At 37.3% G+C, this 16050-nt stretch overlaps 1 protein-coding gene across 4 annotated transcripts in view; it reads left to right on the top strand.

Annotated features, from left to right (window-relative positions):
- DYNC1I1 (dynein cytoplasmic 1 intermediate chain 1) overlaps positions 1-16050 on the top strand; it is a 269847-nt gene that overhangs the window by 343 nt on the left and 253454 nt on the right. For 2 of the 4 annotated variants that reach the window (XM_077765365.1, XM_077765363.1), the window contains exons 2-3: positions 7160-7274; positions 10014-10104. In XM_077765365.1, the coding sequence (XP_077621491.1) occupies positions 7160-7274; positions 10014-10104 (206 nt within the window). Of the gene's footprint in view, positions 1-7159; positions 7275-9962; positions 10105-16050 lie in introns of all 4 variants that reach the window. The other 2 variants (XM_077765364.1, XM_077765362.1) reach the window with 1 other exon arrangement.

Here is a 16050-nt window from a genome sequence, read left to right as displayed (position 1 = left end):
GGAGTAATAAGATCATTGTCACCTGCTGTGTACTGGTCAAGCACCACTTATGGTCAGAGGTCTCCAAGCCCCAGGTTCACCTTAGACTTGAATAGCACCTTGAAAGTGATCTGTGAAATCTCAATTATTAGAAATTTCTTAACATTTCTGTATCTTGGTTTCTTATCCTTAATATGGGAATACTAATATATTTTTTATGGGGCTGTGAGAATTAAGAGTTAATCTTGTAAAGCATTTAGTAGTACCCAGGCTCTAGTAAGTGTTTAATATGTGTTAGGGTTTTTAAAAATTATTTATTTATTTATTTATATTTTAGAGATAATTTTTTTAAGTCTACTTATTTATTTTTGAGAGAGAGAGAGAGACCGTGCACGCACATGAGTGAGAGCATGAGTGGAGGAAGGGCAGAGAGAAAAAGGGAGATATAGATCTGAAGCAGGCTCCAGGCTCTGAGCTGTCAGCACAGAGCCAGATTCAGGGTTCAAACTCATGAACTGAGAGACCGTGACCTGAGCCAAAGTCGGATGCCCAACTGACTGAGCCACCCAGGTGGCCCAGGAGAGAGAATCTTAAGCAGGTTCTGTGCTCAGCACAGAGTCCAATGAGGGACTCTATCCCACAGACCATGGGATCATGACTTGAGCCAAAATCAATGGTCAGACACTTGACTGACTGAATCACTCAGGAGCCCCAATATGTGTTAGTTTTAAGAAAAAGTTTGTTTGTTTGTTTTAAACTACGAGCCTGGGATGCTTGGATGGCTCAATTGAGTGAGTGTCTGACTTTGGCTCAGGTCATGATCTCTCGGTTCATGAGTTCATGCCTGGCATTGGGCTCTGTGCTGACAGTGCGGAGCCTGCTTCAGATCCTCTGTGTCCCTCTCTGCCTCTCCCTTGCTTTCACGTTCTGTCTCCCAAAAATAAACAAACATAAGAAAAAAAACTACTGGCCAGAACATTTTAGAAGAAAAACAGAAAAATGATGCCAATGGATTTCCATGGTTTCCAAAGGGGTAAGGGTAGATAGTATAGTAGTGGACTCTGCTCCATGGACATAGAATTATGACATTTTGAAACTAGAAGAGATTCTTTAGAGACTTTCTACTGAAACCCCTCTTTATGCCCACAAAGTAGCAGAAACCCAGAGATGAAATATTGCTTTTCTGTCTGCCACACCCAGGATCCAGGACTCCAGAATCCCAGTTCAGTGCATTTCTGTCATATCATGTTTTCTTCGCCTAGCCCAATCCAACAAATAATTTATTTTTAATTCTCCAGTTTATTGCGGTCATGTAGAAATAGCCCACATCTTGTACAAAAACCAGATGCAAAGGTGGTTTGGAATCGTTTTCTGAGAAGGAAACTTTATGTAGTATGATATACTTGTGTGTTTAGAAACCAGAGCTGCCTCCATATTTGGAATCTTCCTGTAAGGAAAAATAAAATGTCTTTTGGTGCCTTATAATCTATAAGGGTGGGAGACCAAGGTAACAGATTCATAACAATTATTTCCCAACAAAGTAAAACATAATTGCAGTTGTGTTTTAGCCTCCTGCCATCTCACATCCCTCCGTTCCATTACACTTTGATTGATGCCATGGTCTTATTTGTCCTTGACAGTGCGCATAATGTTTTTCTCTTGGTGATCTTTGCTATTACAAATGCAGTCTTTGAGTGAAGTAGAGGTGAGAATTGACAAGGAATGGCTATTCATTTCCATGCAAAGCCAAAAAAAGCATTAGGTTATTATGCTTCCTTTCCTTCAGATGTCAACACTTACTATAGTTTTAAAGCACCTGTTATCCTTTACTAATAACCAGTTTCCTTTTAAACTGACATTCTAATATCCAATTTGAATTTCATAGAATTACCACAAAATGTGATGTGGTATGGGAAATCTGGTTCTAAATTATGCTGTCTGCTTCGTCTTTGTCATTTCACCTATGGAGGAGGGGGATTGCAGGCAAACAAGACTGACTGAAACAGGCCACCCTTTCTGTTTCTGCACCGGGCAGCTTTGCCTGACGGAGATTTGGCCTGTTATCCAGCAGACAGAGTCCTGGGAGGTTGGCAGTGGCGGGTGGTGGGGAGTGTGGTTCACCTGAACTCTCTGTTTCCGAGTCTGGAATTAAAGGCACAGTCTTAGTTTCTTCATTTCCAAGGTTTAAGCCTGTGGTATCCTGACCTTGCTCCATGGGCTCCAATGGCAATACAGAGTCCTCATCTTCCATCTCAAAGTTTTTGATTTGAAAGATCCAAATGGGGCCAGACTTTGGGATTCACTGGACGGCACCATCGTTAAAGCCTGTCCTGTTCCCCAGCAATGCATTTCCCCCTGAGAAAGATCTTGCCTTGATTGGGTCAAAGTAACTTGTAGACTGTGATGACTTGTTTGTCTGAGCAGACGATGCTGTAAGACAGAGCCAGGAAAATTCAGTGACTATGCATGGAGGCTTCTGAGGTGAATGTGGCTGGGAAACCTGGCTCTGCCCTTTACAGAATGGCCTTGAGTGAGTATGGGACCTTTCTGACCCTGTTTTCCCTCGTGTAAAATGGAGAAAAGAATAACCTACCTCGCAGAGTTCTGGGAGGATATAAGGAGCATATAAGGCACAGAGGGACTGGTCAGTAAGAAGCAGTGGTTATTCTGCTCCTGAAATTGGCAACGAGAAGAGGAGAATGCAGCCCCATACAGCTGGCTATATACATCTATCAGGATCCTGCTGATGAGGCCATTTTCCAAAAATGCTCTGTTATTGGAAGGATCTCTAATTCAAGGGTTCTAGCTTCCTGGAATTATAGCATTTTGTAGCTGAAGAAAACCTGAAAGTTTTCAAATGAGGATACTGAGCCCCAGAAGTCGAAGCCTTAAGGGTAGCTGCCCTTATCTGCAGTCTCAGGAAGGATCTCCTCTTCCAGCCCATGGCTCTAAACAGAAACCTGGAGTCATTCTTCTACTACCTCTTCTCCAACTTTTAGTGGCATCAGATCCTGGATGAACAAGATAGCACTTTCTTCTCTTCCCCATCTCCTTTCTTCTTAAATCCACATTCTGGCCAGTCTCAGCTACTTGCATATCCCCTATGGGCCACACTGTCTCTTGACAGGGAGTTTGTGAATTTTCACTCACTGCTTATACCATTCTCCTACTTCCCTTTTAACTTCATTGTCCTTCTCCTGAATGTTAACTACCTGTCTTTCAGTTCTCCCCTCAAATGTCACTTCCTCCAGAAAACCTTCTCTTCTACCTTTCTCCTCACCATGACTAGTTAGTCTTGCCCCGATCCTTGACTTCATCAAACCAGTTAGCACAGAGCATTATGTTTGCCTCTTCACTTGTCTTTGTCTCCTAAGAGAGAGCAGGCTTTTGAGGACAGGGCTGGTGTTTTGCACAGATCCTTTCACCTAGTTGAACTAGGATTGAATAAAGGATTGAAGCATGAATGATTGAATGCATGAATGAACACATCGACTAGTTAGTGGTAGTCTGAGATGCTGGTCACAGACAGCATCTTTCCAAACAGACACCCTTTCCAAACATCTGGAATCCTTTCCTGCAAATATCCTTGGAAATTCTGATCTGGAGTCTATGGGATGCCCCAGTCAACTGTCACTGACTCCTGAGTTTAAGATTTTCTAGTTTTTGTGGGGTTTGTAAAGAGTTAGCAATAGCCTTAACTTATAGATTTAAGTTTTAACTTTATTTAGGTTTATCTTTTAAATAACACAAAGTTAGAATAATAAGGAAACAAAATGTTCCTTAATGCTAATCTGAATGACTGTTTTTCACCAGGACTGAAAATTGGTGTGAATTAGGACCACCTAGGTTGATTATCTCCACAGACTCTAGAAAGCTATACATGTATAAAATTACCACTCTCTGCCTCTTTGGATGTCAGCTGCTTTCTTGATTGTGATATTATGGATGAAATCTGATTTCAAAATAAATATAGTGGCCACCGTTTCAGATTCAGTCCCAGTTTCATGAAAAATTGACTTTAATGCAATGAGGCGTCCTTAATGGGGCCACCCTGAAGTTTTGTCCTGTCCTTGGCCTTCTGCTGAATTGCTGTAAGGTGGGAAGGACAGATGTTTCCCGGCCTGTCCTCAGTTGTTTCTTTGATAACTTGGAGCTGTCTTTGAAAAAGTGACTGACAGTTTTCAGCTGACAAGTTTCCTTTCTTTGATATTCCTCCCTGAGCCTCAGCTATGATCATTCTTTGCAAACAGAAATATCATTTGCTGGGATAGACACCTAGCACATTTTTTAATTGTTAGCACTGCGAAATCACTCCTATTGAGTCATTAAAATATATTAGGAATCTGTAGTAATTACATGGAAAAAAGCAAAAGTTTCATGACTAGAGCACTTGGTATAACTAACTGCCTTGGATGAAGTATCACTCTATTTGGTGTAAGGTGCTAATTGGTAAGATATGAATTGCCTTTATTTTCAATAAGCCCCAGTTACCTAATTTTGCATTTTTCATGGTTACCTTTGAGTGCTGATAGCTTTCTTAAACTTTTGCTACATCAAGATGGACATTTATGCTAACTAATATATGTCATCATATTGCCTCCATCCTTAAGAATTAAAGAAGGTGGAAGGCAGAGCATGAGTTGTAGAGGCACCTGTAGGAAAAGGAATGAAATTTTGGAGGCGGAGTTCAGGTCTACTGTCTTTGCACAGTGCATTGTTATGCATGCTGACATGTCTTATGCCCTCTGGTATGTTTCTTGAATGCTTAATGCTTAAAGAATAAATTAAATAAAACATTCTGTGCCTTTCCTCATAGGATATACATGACAGAAAGTTATAGATAATATACTCTAAGTTTATTGGAAAGGAAAGGATTAGGCAGATCTTGTTCCATTTGCTCTATTTAAGCTGCATTAGAACCTCTCTGTCTCATTACCATTGACACTCTGTTATCCTTCACTACGTTTTTGTTAAAAGAATGTGGAAAGGTTAATGATTCTTTTTGTTGTTAGGATATGACAATGGCTTTGTTATGAACACTGGGTCACTGCAAGTTTAGAGGACTCCTTCTAACAGTGCTGTTGTAAAGGAGTTTGCTGAACGGGGTGCTGTTGGCAGAAATTGGCCTGAAGGACGTAGAATTCTGAGATTCTATAGTTATAGAATAGCAATTACCAAAGGCAGATATTCGCTCATTTACTCAATACATTAATAAATGTTTAATGTTTAATTTTGAGAGAGAGAGAGAGAGAAAGAGCACAAGTGGGGTATGGGCAGAGAGGAAGACACAGAATTCGAAGCAGGGTCCAGGCTCTGAGTTGTCAACACAGAGCCTGACGTGGGGCTCAAACTTTCAAACCACGAGAATGCTTAACTGACTGAGCCACACAGATGCCCCTCAATACACTTATATTGAGCATCTTATGTGTCAGGCCGTGATCTAGATGTGAGGATAGAGAGGTGAACAAACTAAACACGTATCTGCTGTCAGTAAAGCTGACAGTCCAGTGATGGCTAAACTCTTCACTGTAAAATCATACTGTTTCGTACTGGCTTCCTAAGACAGATTTTGCTTCTCTTAGTTTTTCCATTTGTATTTCAGTAACTTCTATGGTTATTCCCTTTTCTTTGATTTCCTCCATTCTTCTTTTAACTTTTGGGTATATGAATGTTGATATAGATCCTTACTCTCCAAGGTCCTTCTTCCTATTTTAGTTCTATCTTTGTCTCTGTTATGCACATACACTTTGGAACTTGCTTCACTAAGTTTAAATGTTAAAATTGGAAAAGAATGTGAACTTTGCTATCTTGACAGAGATTAAACTGTCATTCCAGAATTTTGGGTTACATGAGAGTGCCAGGAAGCCTCTGGTGCTCTCATTAGCCATCATCAACCCCCATAATGATAGTTTTTCCTCAAATGACAAATAGAATTCAAAATATGAGACCATTTTAAGCCCGAGGCAAATAATAACAAAAGTGTCAAGCCCAGCATTATGTGCAGAGATGCATTTTGCTTACAATCAGTGTGTAGGGTATCATCTGGGAGTAAGATAAAAGTTTCATGGACTTTTTGTGCTTCAGATGCCACAATGTAAGTTATGCTTTGGTGCTTGGAAATGTACCCAGCACCCTTGAAGCAGGTAATACCTGTTAGATACCTAACTCACCTATCGCACTCGAAGATGTGCTTGGTAACTGGATAATTAATTGGCTTTTGACAAGCTTAAGATAACTTCACTTTTGTAAACTCTCAAAGCTTTGTCACGAAGTAGCTGCATATCAGATAAGATATTACCATGTTTCAGATGTGGGATAAATGCCTTGTCTTAAGTAATTAACTGTGTTAGGAAAAAGAAGAGACCTGAATGTTTAATTAGCCCAGAATTCCATCACTGACCTTCTTTAACCTATAGTTTATTATTCCTATCCTGTAAAAAACACAAACCAGACATAGGATCTGTCTTTACGAGGCTCTGTGTTTTTTTGACAGAATTTGGGAAACTTCTTCTGAATGATGTTTTTGTTCTATATTTTTCTACAAGATAATTTTCTCCCTTGAGTTATATATTTAATGGAAGCCTATGAAAATCAGAATTAAGTAACAACACTTACATATCAATATTGCTCACATGCCTTAATAAACATTGTAGCATGGTTTGCTTAGATTACTGATACAGAGTGTATTTTGCAGTTATAGATTTCAGAACTAATTTTATTTTTTATCCACATCCCAATAATTCTTTGTTTGTATAATCCAACATGAGGCATGAATATTATAAACACACACTCATCAAGAATTGATAGATAGTATGTCTTCGCAGAAGGGACAATGGGGTTGAAAAAGGCAAACAGGATTGAAAAAAATAATAACCTATATCCCAGTGAGAAGGATTTTAACTCTTATGGTTTCTTTCAAAACTGGGTAAGGGAAACTTTCATACCATGCGATAAAAGCAGGGGTAAAAAACCTTCAACCAAAAGAGAAAGCACTGGGTTAGTAATTATTAAATGGAACAGTTACAATGTATTTTCTACACATGATTATGCACATGATTATATCTATTTAGGGCTTTTGCTTGGTCTTCACTGCCACGCATTTCCATTTTCAGTTTAAGCCAGGAAAAGCATACATTTAGGTGTGTTATTAACTTTTCTTACTGGCGTCTACTCTTTTTAGGCTGATATGCAGCAAAAGAAAGAACCTGTTCAGGACGACTCTGACCTGGATCGCAAGCGCAGAGAGACAGAGGCTCTTTTGCAAAGCATTGGTATATCGCCGGAGCCCCCTCTAGGTATTTAAACGGTGTTACTGTTTCCTAAAATTTGACTTGCATGGGATATACCATGTCCAGCGTTTACTATTCTTTTATGTCTCTTTTATTTTTATTTTTAAAGAAATTCTGTGGCTTATGGTTCAGGTGTATTTATTTTTGGAACTGAAGGGGCTGGAAGGAGGTGGGAAGACAGATTGCTGCTTATTGACTGATTATATGGTCAACCTTCTCGACTGTGTACTAGTAGATTATTTTATACTTGTTAAATGAGTTGCCACATGGTAAACACATGAAATCTTGGAATTTTTTCTTAAATTGTTCTTCATTTCCATCAGTGAATCCCAGCCTCTCTCTGCCAACCTAAATACTGTGAATCTGGTTATGAATTTCATAACCACTACAAGCATAGGACTATGCCATGATGAAAATAGAAAGCTTAGTGGGATATGTGAAGGAAAACTTAAAATAGTGACAAATTAGCAGCTACTTAACAAGTTTAAATTTATTCAACTCTATTGTAGATCTTGGTTTTACTGCTAATTGGCATTTTTACTGCAACAACTTTCCTCCAACTCATTCATTTGTAGTTAATTGTCCATGATCTCATTTTGCCACTAGGGTTTGGATATTGAACTATTTGTTTTATTTGTGTTGAAGGTAAACTTCTACATGATATTTTTATTCTGTCACTTAATTGTGTATCTCTCATGTGATCATTTATTTTACTTCCCTTTATCCATTTGCTTTCCATACATTTCAGGATAATCCTGGGGTGTCTGTGAAACTGCATGATAGCCAATATAGTAAAAAAAAAAAACAACAACTCTAAAAATACTGCACATAAATAGATACAATATCAAGTCTTCATTTCAAAATGGTTTGTTTTTTTTAAATCCCACCATTGGCTTTTATATTAAAATAAATTTTCATTTATTTCCATAGTTACCTAAGTTAAGAGTAAAAATTGTACGATGTGCAACAAAATGACAAGCATTTTATTAACATAAATAAGAACAAGCAGTATATAATAAGCTAATGAATTATTAAATATTACTGGATATAATTTAATAAATACACACAATTAAAACACCATAAAAAGTCATTTTCTACTGAACCTCAGTCTGCACTAGGTAAAATTATATGTCTAACAATGATATAAGCAGCCTCTACAAGATATTGGTTACTTCGTTTAACTTCTTTATGGTATGGAAGATGTAACCTTTGGGATATTTGGCCGATGGACCTTCATTGAGGAGCTGACAAACCTTTTAATACTTAGTTGACTTGTCACATAATGTAGACACTTTGCAATAATCCATATGTTTTTGTCTCAAAATAGCCTTTGAAATTCTGTTGCAGTGTGAACACTGGTTAAACTCCGTAGTAGTATGTCCTATTTTCCTCTATTCTATGTTTAAACGCCAGCAATTAAACTTTAGGAACCAGAGAGTTAAATATCTCTAAACCATGACCACCATGACCAGATTCGGAGCTGTCGCTGCATTCCTGCCAGGGGATGTAGTGTGAGTGGCACCCATTTTCAGTTTTCATCCATCTCTCCACCTTACCCTCTGACTTACCGCAGAGGGTAATCAGTGAATTAATTGTGGGAGTGCATGAAATTCCTACTTTCTTGACAGATCTGCCATTGTGTTATAGGATTTGGACAAAATAGTTAAAGCTTTTACTCTATTAAATAAATAAAAGGAAATTGCACATGATTGAAACCAAATGGAATCTACACTTATGTATTGAAGTTTCTTTCTGTCCATATGGCTTCTTTGGCACGTGTGATTTTGAGAACCCACTGAATTCATCTGGCCTGGAGCCATCTTGGCTATTTGGTGCAGCTTCTATCTGAAGGACGTTTGGCTTGTACCTGAAGGATAGAAAAAAAGTACATTTGCATTTCCTTTAGCTTTTTTCTTTTATTATCCTTGCTGTCAGATTTTCAGCTTGCACTGACCTCAATCTTTGAACTTATTTCCCCTGTCTTCAGAATGGCAGTTTATTTTGTACCCATGGCAGTGCCTTGTAGGGCTGCTGCAGGCAAAGGAAAACAAGTTCCAAAGGCAGTAAACAATACAATGGGATGAAACTGTTAATTAAATGTAAAAATAAAGCAGCCTGGCATTTTCCTTTGTTTTGAAAGAGATTTTTAAATTACCAGGTTCACCATTTACCCTTCCTCTTATCTGTCATTTAGTCTCTCATGGCAAATGCAGTTTATATTCCATGGACAACACACAACCCCCCACCAATGCAGACATACAACAGACTTTCCTGTCTCTCCTTGACCACTTAAAATCATTCATAAATACTCATTCCATAAGATTTTAAAGTTTTATAGACACCCATTTTTTAAATAGGTCACATCTATACTAACAAAATAAAGTGGAGAATTGAAATTATCTGGATAGTTCACCCTAGAGATATATTTGACTTGAAATATCTGGATAGCTATTTTGATTCTCCATTTCACTTTGTTAAGGTGGACATGGCCTTAGAATCCCTAAGTTAATTCTGTCTAAATTCATTTCAAATTTTAATTTCCAAAATATGAAAAATTCACTTGACTTTCTTCCTTTTCTTTCCTTTCTTTCTTTCTTTTTTTTTTTTCTTATCCCATCTTAATCTCTCCTGGCCATACAATCACTTTAATTTGGGCCCATTTGTTTTTATTTGTCTGACACTGCTCTTCCCCAGTGCAGTCGCTGCATTTTTTAACATGGGATACCTGTTATTTTCATTATTTAGTCCCAACCCCTATGTCTCCCTCCTCGAAATCAGTGAGCACTCCCAGTGAAGCCGGAAGCCAAGACTCAGGAGACCTGGGACCCTTAACAAGGTAAGAACTGTTCCTCTGCAAAGGCCAGGGGGAATGTCAATATTGCAAGACAAGAGAGGCAAAAAACACCATGCTGCTCTGTTGTGCACTATTAAATGTCCGTGCATCTGCATGTATACTCAGTCAGTTTATGTTCAGATTTACGGTGGCTTGCTATTTTACTGGCATAGAAATGATTTTAAGCACTAGAAATGATAAATTTCTATCTTATTTTTCCTTGAGTGGGCTAATTTAGCACCATGTGTCTTGTTTGACAAATACGAACACATCCATTAGCTTAGGCCTCAAAGAAAGAGAAGGATCAAAGGCAAGTGGAATATATATCCAGCTTCTCATTATTCTACTCTGGTTTGGTTTCCATGGGGATTTTTGTGAATAGAACACTGAGATGTTCTAACCCTAAATTTAATTTTTTAAGCATGGTGCTTATTGGCTAAATAGTATTGACTAATTTGAGAACTCAGTCCCCAAAGTGTTATTATTATTACTAATTATGATCATCAGGGTTGACTGTTCTGTTTTCTGAGTCAATTGCCAGACTTTTATTACACTATGTATATACTCGGAAGATTAGAAAACTTCAGAAAGTGAATATATAGACATGTTCTAATTCGACCACTTAGGGGGTAACCAAAAGGCAAAGATGTGAAGAGAAGTCTCATTAACATGCATGGAGTCATGGTAACTTTCTTCATCCAGTTGCCTTTGCTAAGACTCCCATATGCAGGTGCCCATAGGCAGGTGATATAAATGAGCTGGGCATGGGGACCTGTGGTAACTGGTTAGGAAACACACTAGATAGGCCAGATGGTCTCCTCACAGCTCAGGCTGGTTGAGCTCATGTGGAAATATGGACCCGATTTTTCCACATCTTTCAGTTTTTCATGAGAAGCCAAAAATTAAAGCCTTTATGTAACAATCTCCATGTTAAATGTTAATGACTTTGTTAAAAGAAGTTGTGGGGCAGATTTCACCTATGGGCTGGCAATTTGTGACCTCTGTCTTTGACTCTTAATTAAAATAAAAAAATGAAGTAAAATACTTTACTAAAACTTGAAATAAAAAAGAAACAATCATCCACCACACTAGTGTTCTAACAAGTCAGCCTTTGCCTTATTCATGTACCTTTCAATCCTTGTCTACCTGTGTGTGTTTCATGGTACCACATGTGTTACTGCGTGAGAGGTATAAATTTTTGCATTTTCCTTTTTCCATTGAACACATTCTCATAAGCATTTTCTGTTGAAAGTACATTGTTTCCATAGAGGCTGAGGCAATTTTGGTAGAGAAAATATGGAAATCAGAATAGTCTAGTATTAGCCTGAGCTCTAGGGTTTTTGTGGTGTGTGTGTGTGTGTGTGTGTGTGTTTCCTTTCTGAAACCAACATGTAAGTAAGACTGGAATTGTCTGACCCATATCTGCCTGTTGGTGTGTTTCAGAAATGAGTATTTTGTTTAATACAGGGAATTTTGAAACAAGTGGACACTGCTTTCAATTTGAGAACAATGGAAGTAGAGGTTTCTGTGGGCACCAGGCTGGTTTATTCTAGCAAATTGCCTTTGTGATTTGGGGGCAGTACACGTCTTCTCTCATCTTTTGCTTTGAACACTTCAAAAGGTCTTTGAGGGGAGGGAAAAAAGTAACAATAACACAGTTATGTAAGATCTAACATTTGTTCAAGAGCTGGCACAATATAATTACATTCCTTAGGGGGTCCATTGGCCTATCATTAAGTTAATATATTTGCCTGTTTCTATACAATGATGGTGTTGTGTCATTAATGCTCAGCTTCAAGGGGTACATTTGGCAGCATTAAATTCTATTACTGACTTCACAGTTGATGAACCCTTTTGAAAATTCTGTAGAGAAAGCTGACCTATGCTGTTACTGCTCTGGGGATAGCAGCCAATATTTCTTCTTAGAGAACATCACTCTTCATTTCTTCCCCCACTTATATGATGTTTTTGTAATTTAATGAATCACTTTGGAAGAGGTGCTGTCTTCCCCCACCCTGTGTAATTCCAAGTAGCTTCCATTCTTGATAGGAACGTTCTGGCAAGGGTGGGCAACTGGAAATCAATGAGCAGATCCCTACCTGAGTGCAGGTTTCACAGGAATGCAAGAAAGTTGATGTTGAGGAAATAATGATTTTCAGAAACACTGAGCACAAGATTTGTTTGAGGAATAGGAATATCTTAGTAAATCTTGCCCTTATTTTGGACTAAGGAAAATTCCATGCAAATTTGTTTTTGCTTCTATAAATAAATATGAATTAATTTCAAAAGAACCTTAATATTTCAGTTTTTAAAATTCCACTTGGAATACCTTTTTTTATAGAAGAAACCTCTTTGAAAACAGTTACTATTAACTTTAACACATCATAAAACATGAGATGGGAAAAGAGCTTGGTAAATCCTGAGAATATAGCTCTGTAGTCACAAATTTGCCGATGTATATGGAATGTGGGGTCTTTGAAAAGAGGAAAATCTTTCAGAAAATAACCCAAATCAAATTAAAACATCTGGTCCTACCTAAAGGTGCACATACATTCTCTGATCCATCTGTCAGAATCTCAAACCAAAACTGAAATTTTCTTTACAGAGCCTAAACTGGCAAGCATTTCTTATGTAACCCCTGTGAGTGGTTAATTTGCAAAGTGGCGCATTTAATTTACCCTGTTATATGGAAAAGTTTAAATCAGGGCTTTAAAAAAGTCAAACAAAAATTCCTTTTATTGATTTTTAAGAGCGGTTGAGTAAAGATTTTAAAATCAGTGAATAGAAAGTCAAAATATATAATCATTTTTCAATTATATTAGTGTGATTTAATTTTCACTTAAAGGGTCACAATTTGTTTTGCATTTTCTGCTTCTGTTGATATTGCCTGCTTCTCATATGCAATTTACATTTGTGGTATTTTTTTTCTTTTAATCTTGGTAGAAGCAATTAATCATTGCTCAGTTAATCACATTGGGCAAAGAACAACCTCTTAGATATTAAAAACTCTATTTTATTAATAAAACACTTGAAAGACTAGTTTTACTTAGGTTTAAAAATCCTGAATATACTATATGCAACTGAAACCCAACACAGTATTAAGAAAGTACTATGCTATGACTAATTAGGATTGGTTAAAAAATTCAAGGATATTTTAGTGTAGGAAATGTGTTACCATAATTCAGGATATCAAAAGGTCACAGAGGGAGGAGTGATCGTTGTAGTAGTTAGTTAAATGGTACATGAGAAATTTAAACACCTATACCTATATTTTAAAACTTTTTGTAAATGAAGAATAAAAATATTTTTTCTCAATGATAAGTATTAATCTCAAACCAACAACCTATGTCTTTTATACACAAGAGTGAAACATCTAGCATTTTATAGCCCTGAAAGAAGAATGGCTTATATTTAGTTGAATACGTTTCTCTTTTCCTCAGGAAATGGCAAGTTCCTTGAGGTCAGGGAGTAAGTGATATCTGACCTTGTGAGTATTTGATGAATGTTGGTTGAATGAATCAACTATTATCTTAATTTTTACAGATGAGGACACTGAGGCACACACAGAATAAGTAATTGTCTCAAGTTCACACAGAACATAGATACAGTGCTAGGTTTTAACCTAGACAGATTGTTAGAAATTTTCACAACTATACCACTACCCTACATGATCTCTGACAGCAATTGCTATAGGTGATATACATGACTTAACCCAAAAGGTTATTATTCGTATTAAATAAATTAGTATCTTAGCACTAATTTCTCAAGCACTTAGAAAGGAGTCTGACATCTGTTAAGTATATGTGAGTTTCGGCTATTATTACTGGGTTTTTTTCCCTCACATTTTAGTCACATTTTTCCAATAGGAAGAGATCTCTTTAGATTCTTTCACAAAATTTGTTGGTGTCATTTTTAAGTTTGATGCTGCTGTATCTTCATCCAAGTAATTATGTAAAAAGGTTGAGCAGGACAAGACCAAGGATGGATTCTGGTGCGTGTCCCCGGAGACCACTTTCTGGGTTGCCCAACTCTTAATCTGTAACTTCCATAGATTCAACCAGAAATGAATATAGGTGGTAATCATTCACCCACCTTTATTCTTCCCCTTCACATGGATGGCTCACAGGGAACTTTGCACCAGAGCCCTTCCCCTGGTTAGCCAAGATTCCTTTGGCTTCTCAGTGATAAACCTAACTTGGAGGCCATACTAGCCTGCACAAACCCAGGAAGGTGTGTTGATCTCATAATGTTCACGTGGCCACTAGGGTGTAAGCAATATCCTGTCCAAAACCTGATTCCAGGAAGAAAACTTTCAAAATGATTTAAAAAATAATGTGTTATCATGTTAATACTGTACAGTCTACTATTATGATGATAATACCTATCCTGTAGCGTTTAACAAAATAGTCAAAAGGAGAGGTTACTGGTGTTTGTCTTTGGCGAGAAGTGGCAGGGGGATGATGGTAGAAAAAGAATTAATTTCTGTCTTCGTTTTCAACCATATATGGTCTTAACACCATCATTAAGTTCTATTTTCCAAGCAATTAGGACATTCAAGTTCCCCCACATTTTATGTTTAATAATCTCTTATTATTATGGAAACAATTTCAGTACATTTTTGTACAATTAGAAGACATGGGCAACCAAAAATTAGAGAAAAATCATATTCCTACCACCAGAAGTTAGCACTCTTAACACTTTAACGTATATTCTTTCACAAAATATATGTGTCATCATATATATGTTAAATGATGTCATTATACAAGCTGTTGAATTGGCTTTTCTAATCAAGTGTCTCTCTTTTCCCATTTCAATACATTTTCATCTTATCTAATATCTACATTTTTTTCAGATTTCTCCAAGTGCCCCAAAATAATCCTATTGTATTTAAAATTGATCCCTGTCCTCCAGCTGTCAGCATCTAGTAACCAAAACTCTTATATCTATAGATTTTCTCTAGGGAGATAGGTCCCTCCCAAAGGGTCATAAATGCAGCAGCAGAAGAAATGTCTTTCGAAGCACTTAACAGGAGAACAAAGGTACAAAGGGGAATGGATTAAAGTTCATTCAGGCTTTCAGCTTCTGTGTACTCTAGATTCGAATTTGGGACAAAGGAACAGATATCTGCAGACCCTGTGCTGTTCAATTTATAAACACCAGGCTTCTATGTAGTGTATATTGTTTCATGTTGACAGAATATTTTGGTAAAATTTACATACTTGTAAACTCCATCTTTCCCTGATCTACTGCCTAGTGAACTCTCAAATAAGGAAAGTAGAATAATTTGCTTGTGGGTCAAGTTGTGCGGGCTGCACCTTTCTTTTCTCAGTGGTTTCAGGAGAGGAAAATGTGCTAAGAGGCAACATGGGGTTAATGCCCAACAGACAGTCCTTAGGACTTTCATTTTTATCCACAATCAAATTTCATAGGATTCTCTCACACTACATAAGCCTCAAAGGACTTTTGATCCTTTTTTGGTGAAATCATCACCCTCTTTTAAGGGACTCTGATGAATCAGAGGCTAAAGGGAAGATATTAAGGTTTTGGTAAAGGTGAAAAAGTATGATAAAAATAATGTAATTATTTAATAAACATTGGAGGAAATTTAATAAGCCTATTAACATTGTATACATGCAGAATTTTTAAAAAGTATTATTATGTAAAGAAAAGTTGATTGAATGCCACCAGTTAATTGCACTTTAGAGAGACCAATATCACTGATTCAAGACTGGTTAAAAGTCAGTCTCTTTGGAAATTAAAATAAAAGGCATTCCATAGGATTTTCTTTTTATGTAACACATTAACAGATGAAACATTTTTGATGTCTTACCATTTGGTCTTCAGGAGAATGCACTGTAAAAGCAAACACCTATAGCCCCAGTAATGCAGCAAGCAAAGGGTTGCTCTGCTTTCTTGTAGAGAAACTGCTTGCTTGACAGCCCAGCCTCC

This window comes from Crocuta crocuta, unplaced genomic scaffold, assembly GCF_008692635.1.
Source record: "Crocuta crocuta isolate KB4526 unplaced genomic scaffold, BGI_CrCroc_1.0 scaffold14, whole genome shotgun sequence".
Classification (NCBI taxonomy): domain Eukaryota; kingdom Metazoa; phylum Chordata; class Mammalia; order Carnivora; family Hyaenidae; genus Crocuta; species Crocuta crocuta.
The sequence above is the reverse complement of the archived record's forward strand: the minus strand, read 5'-3'. Positions and strand labels throughout refer to the sequence as shown.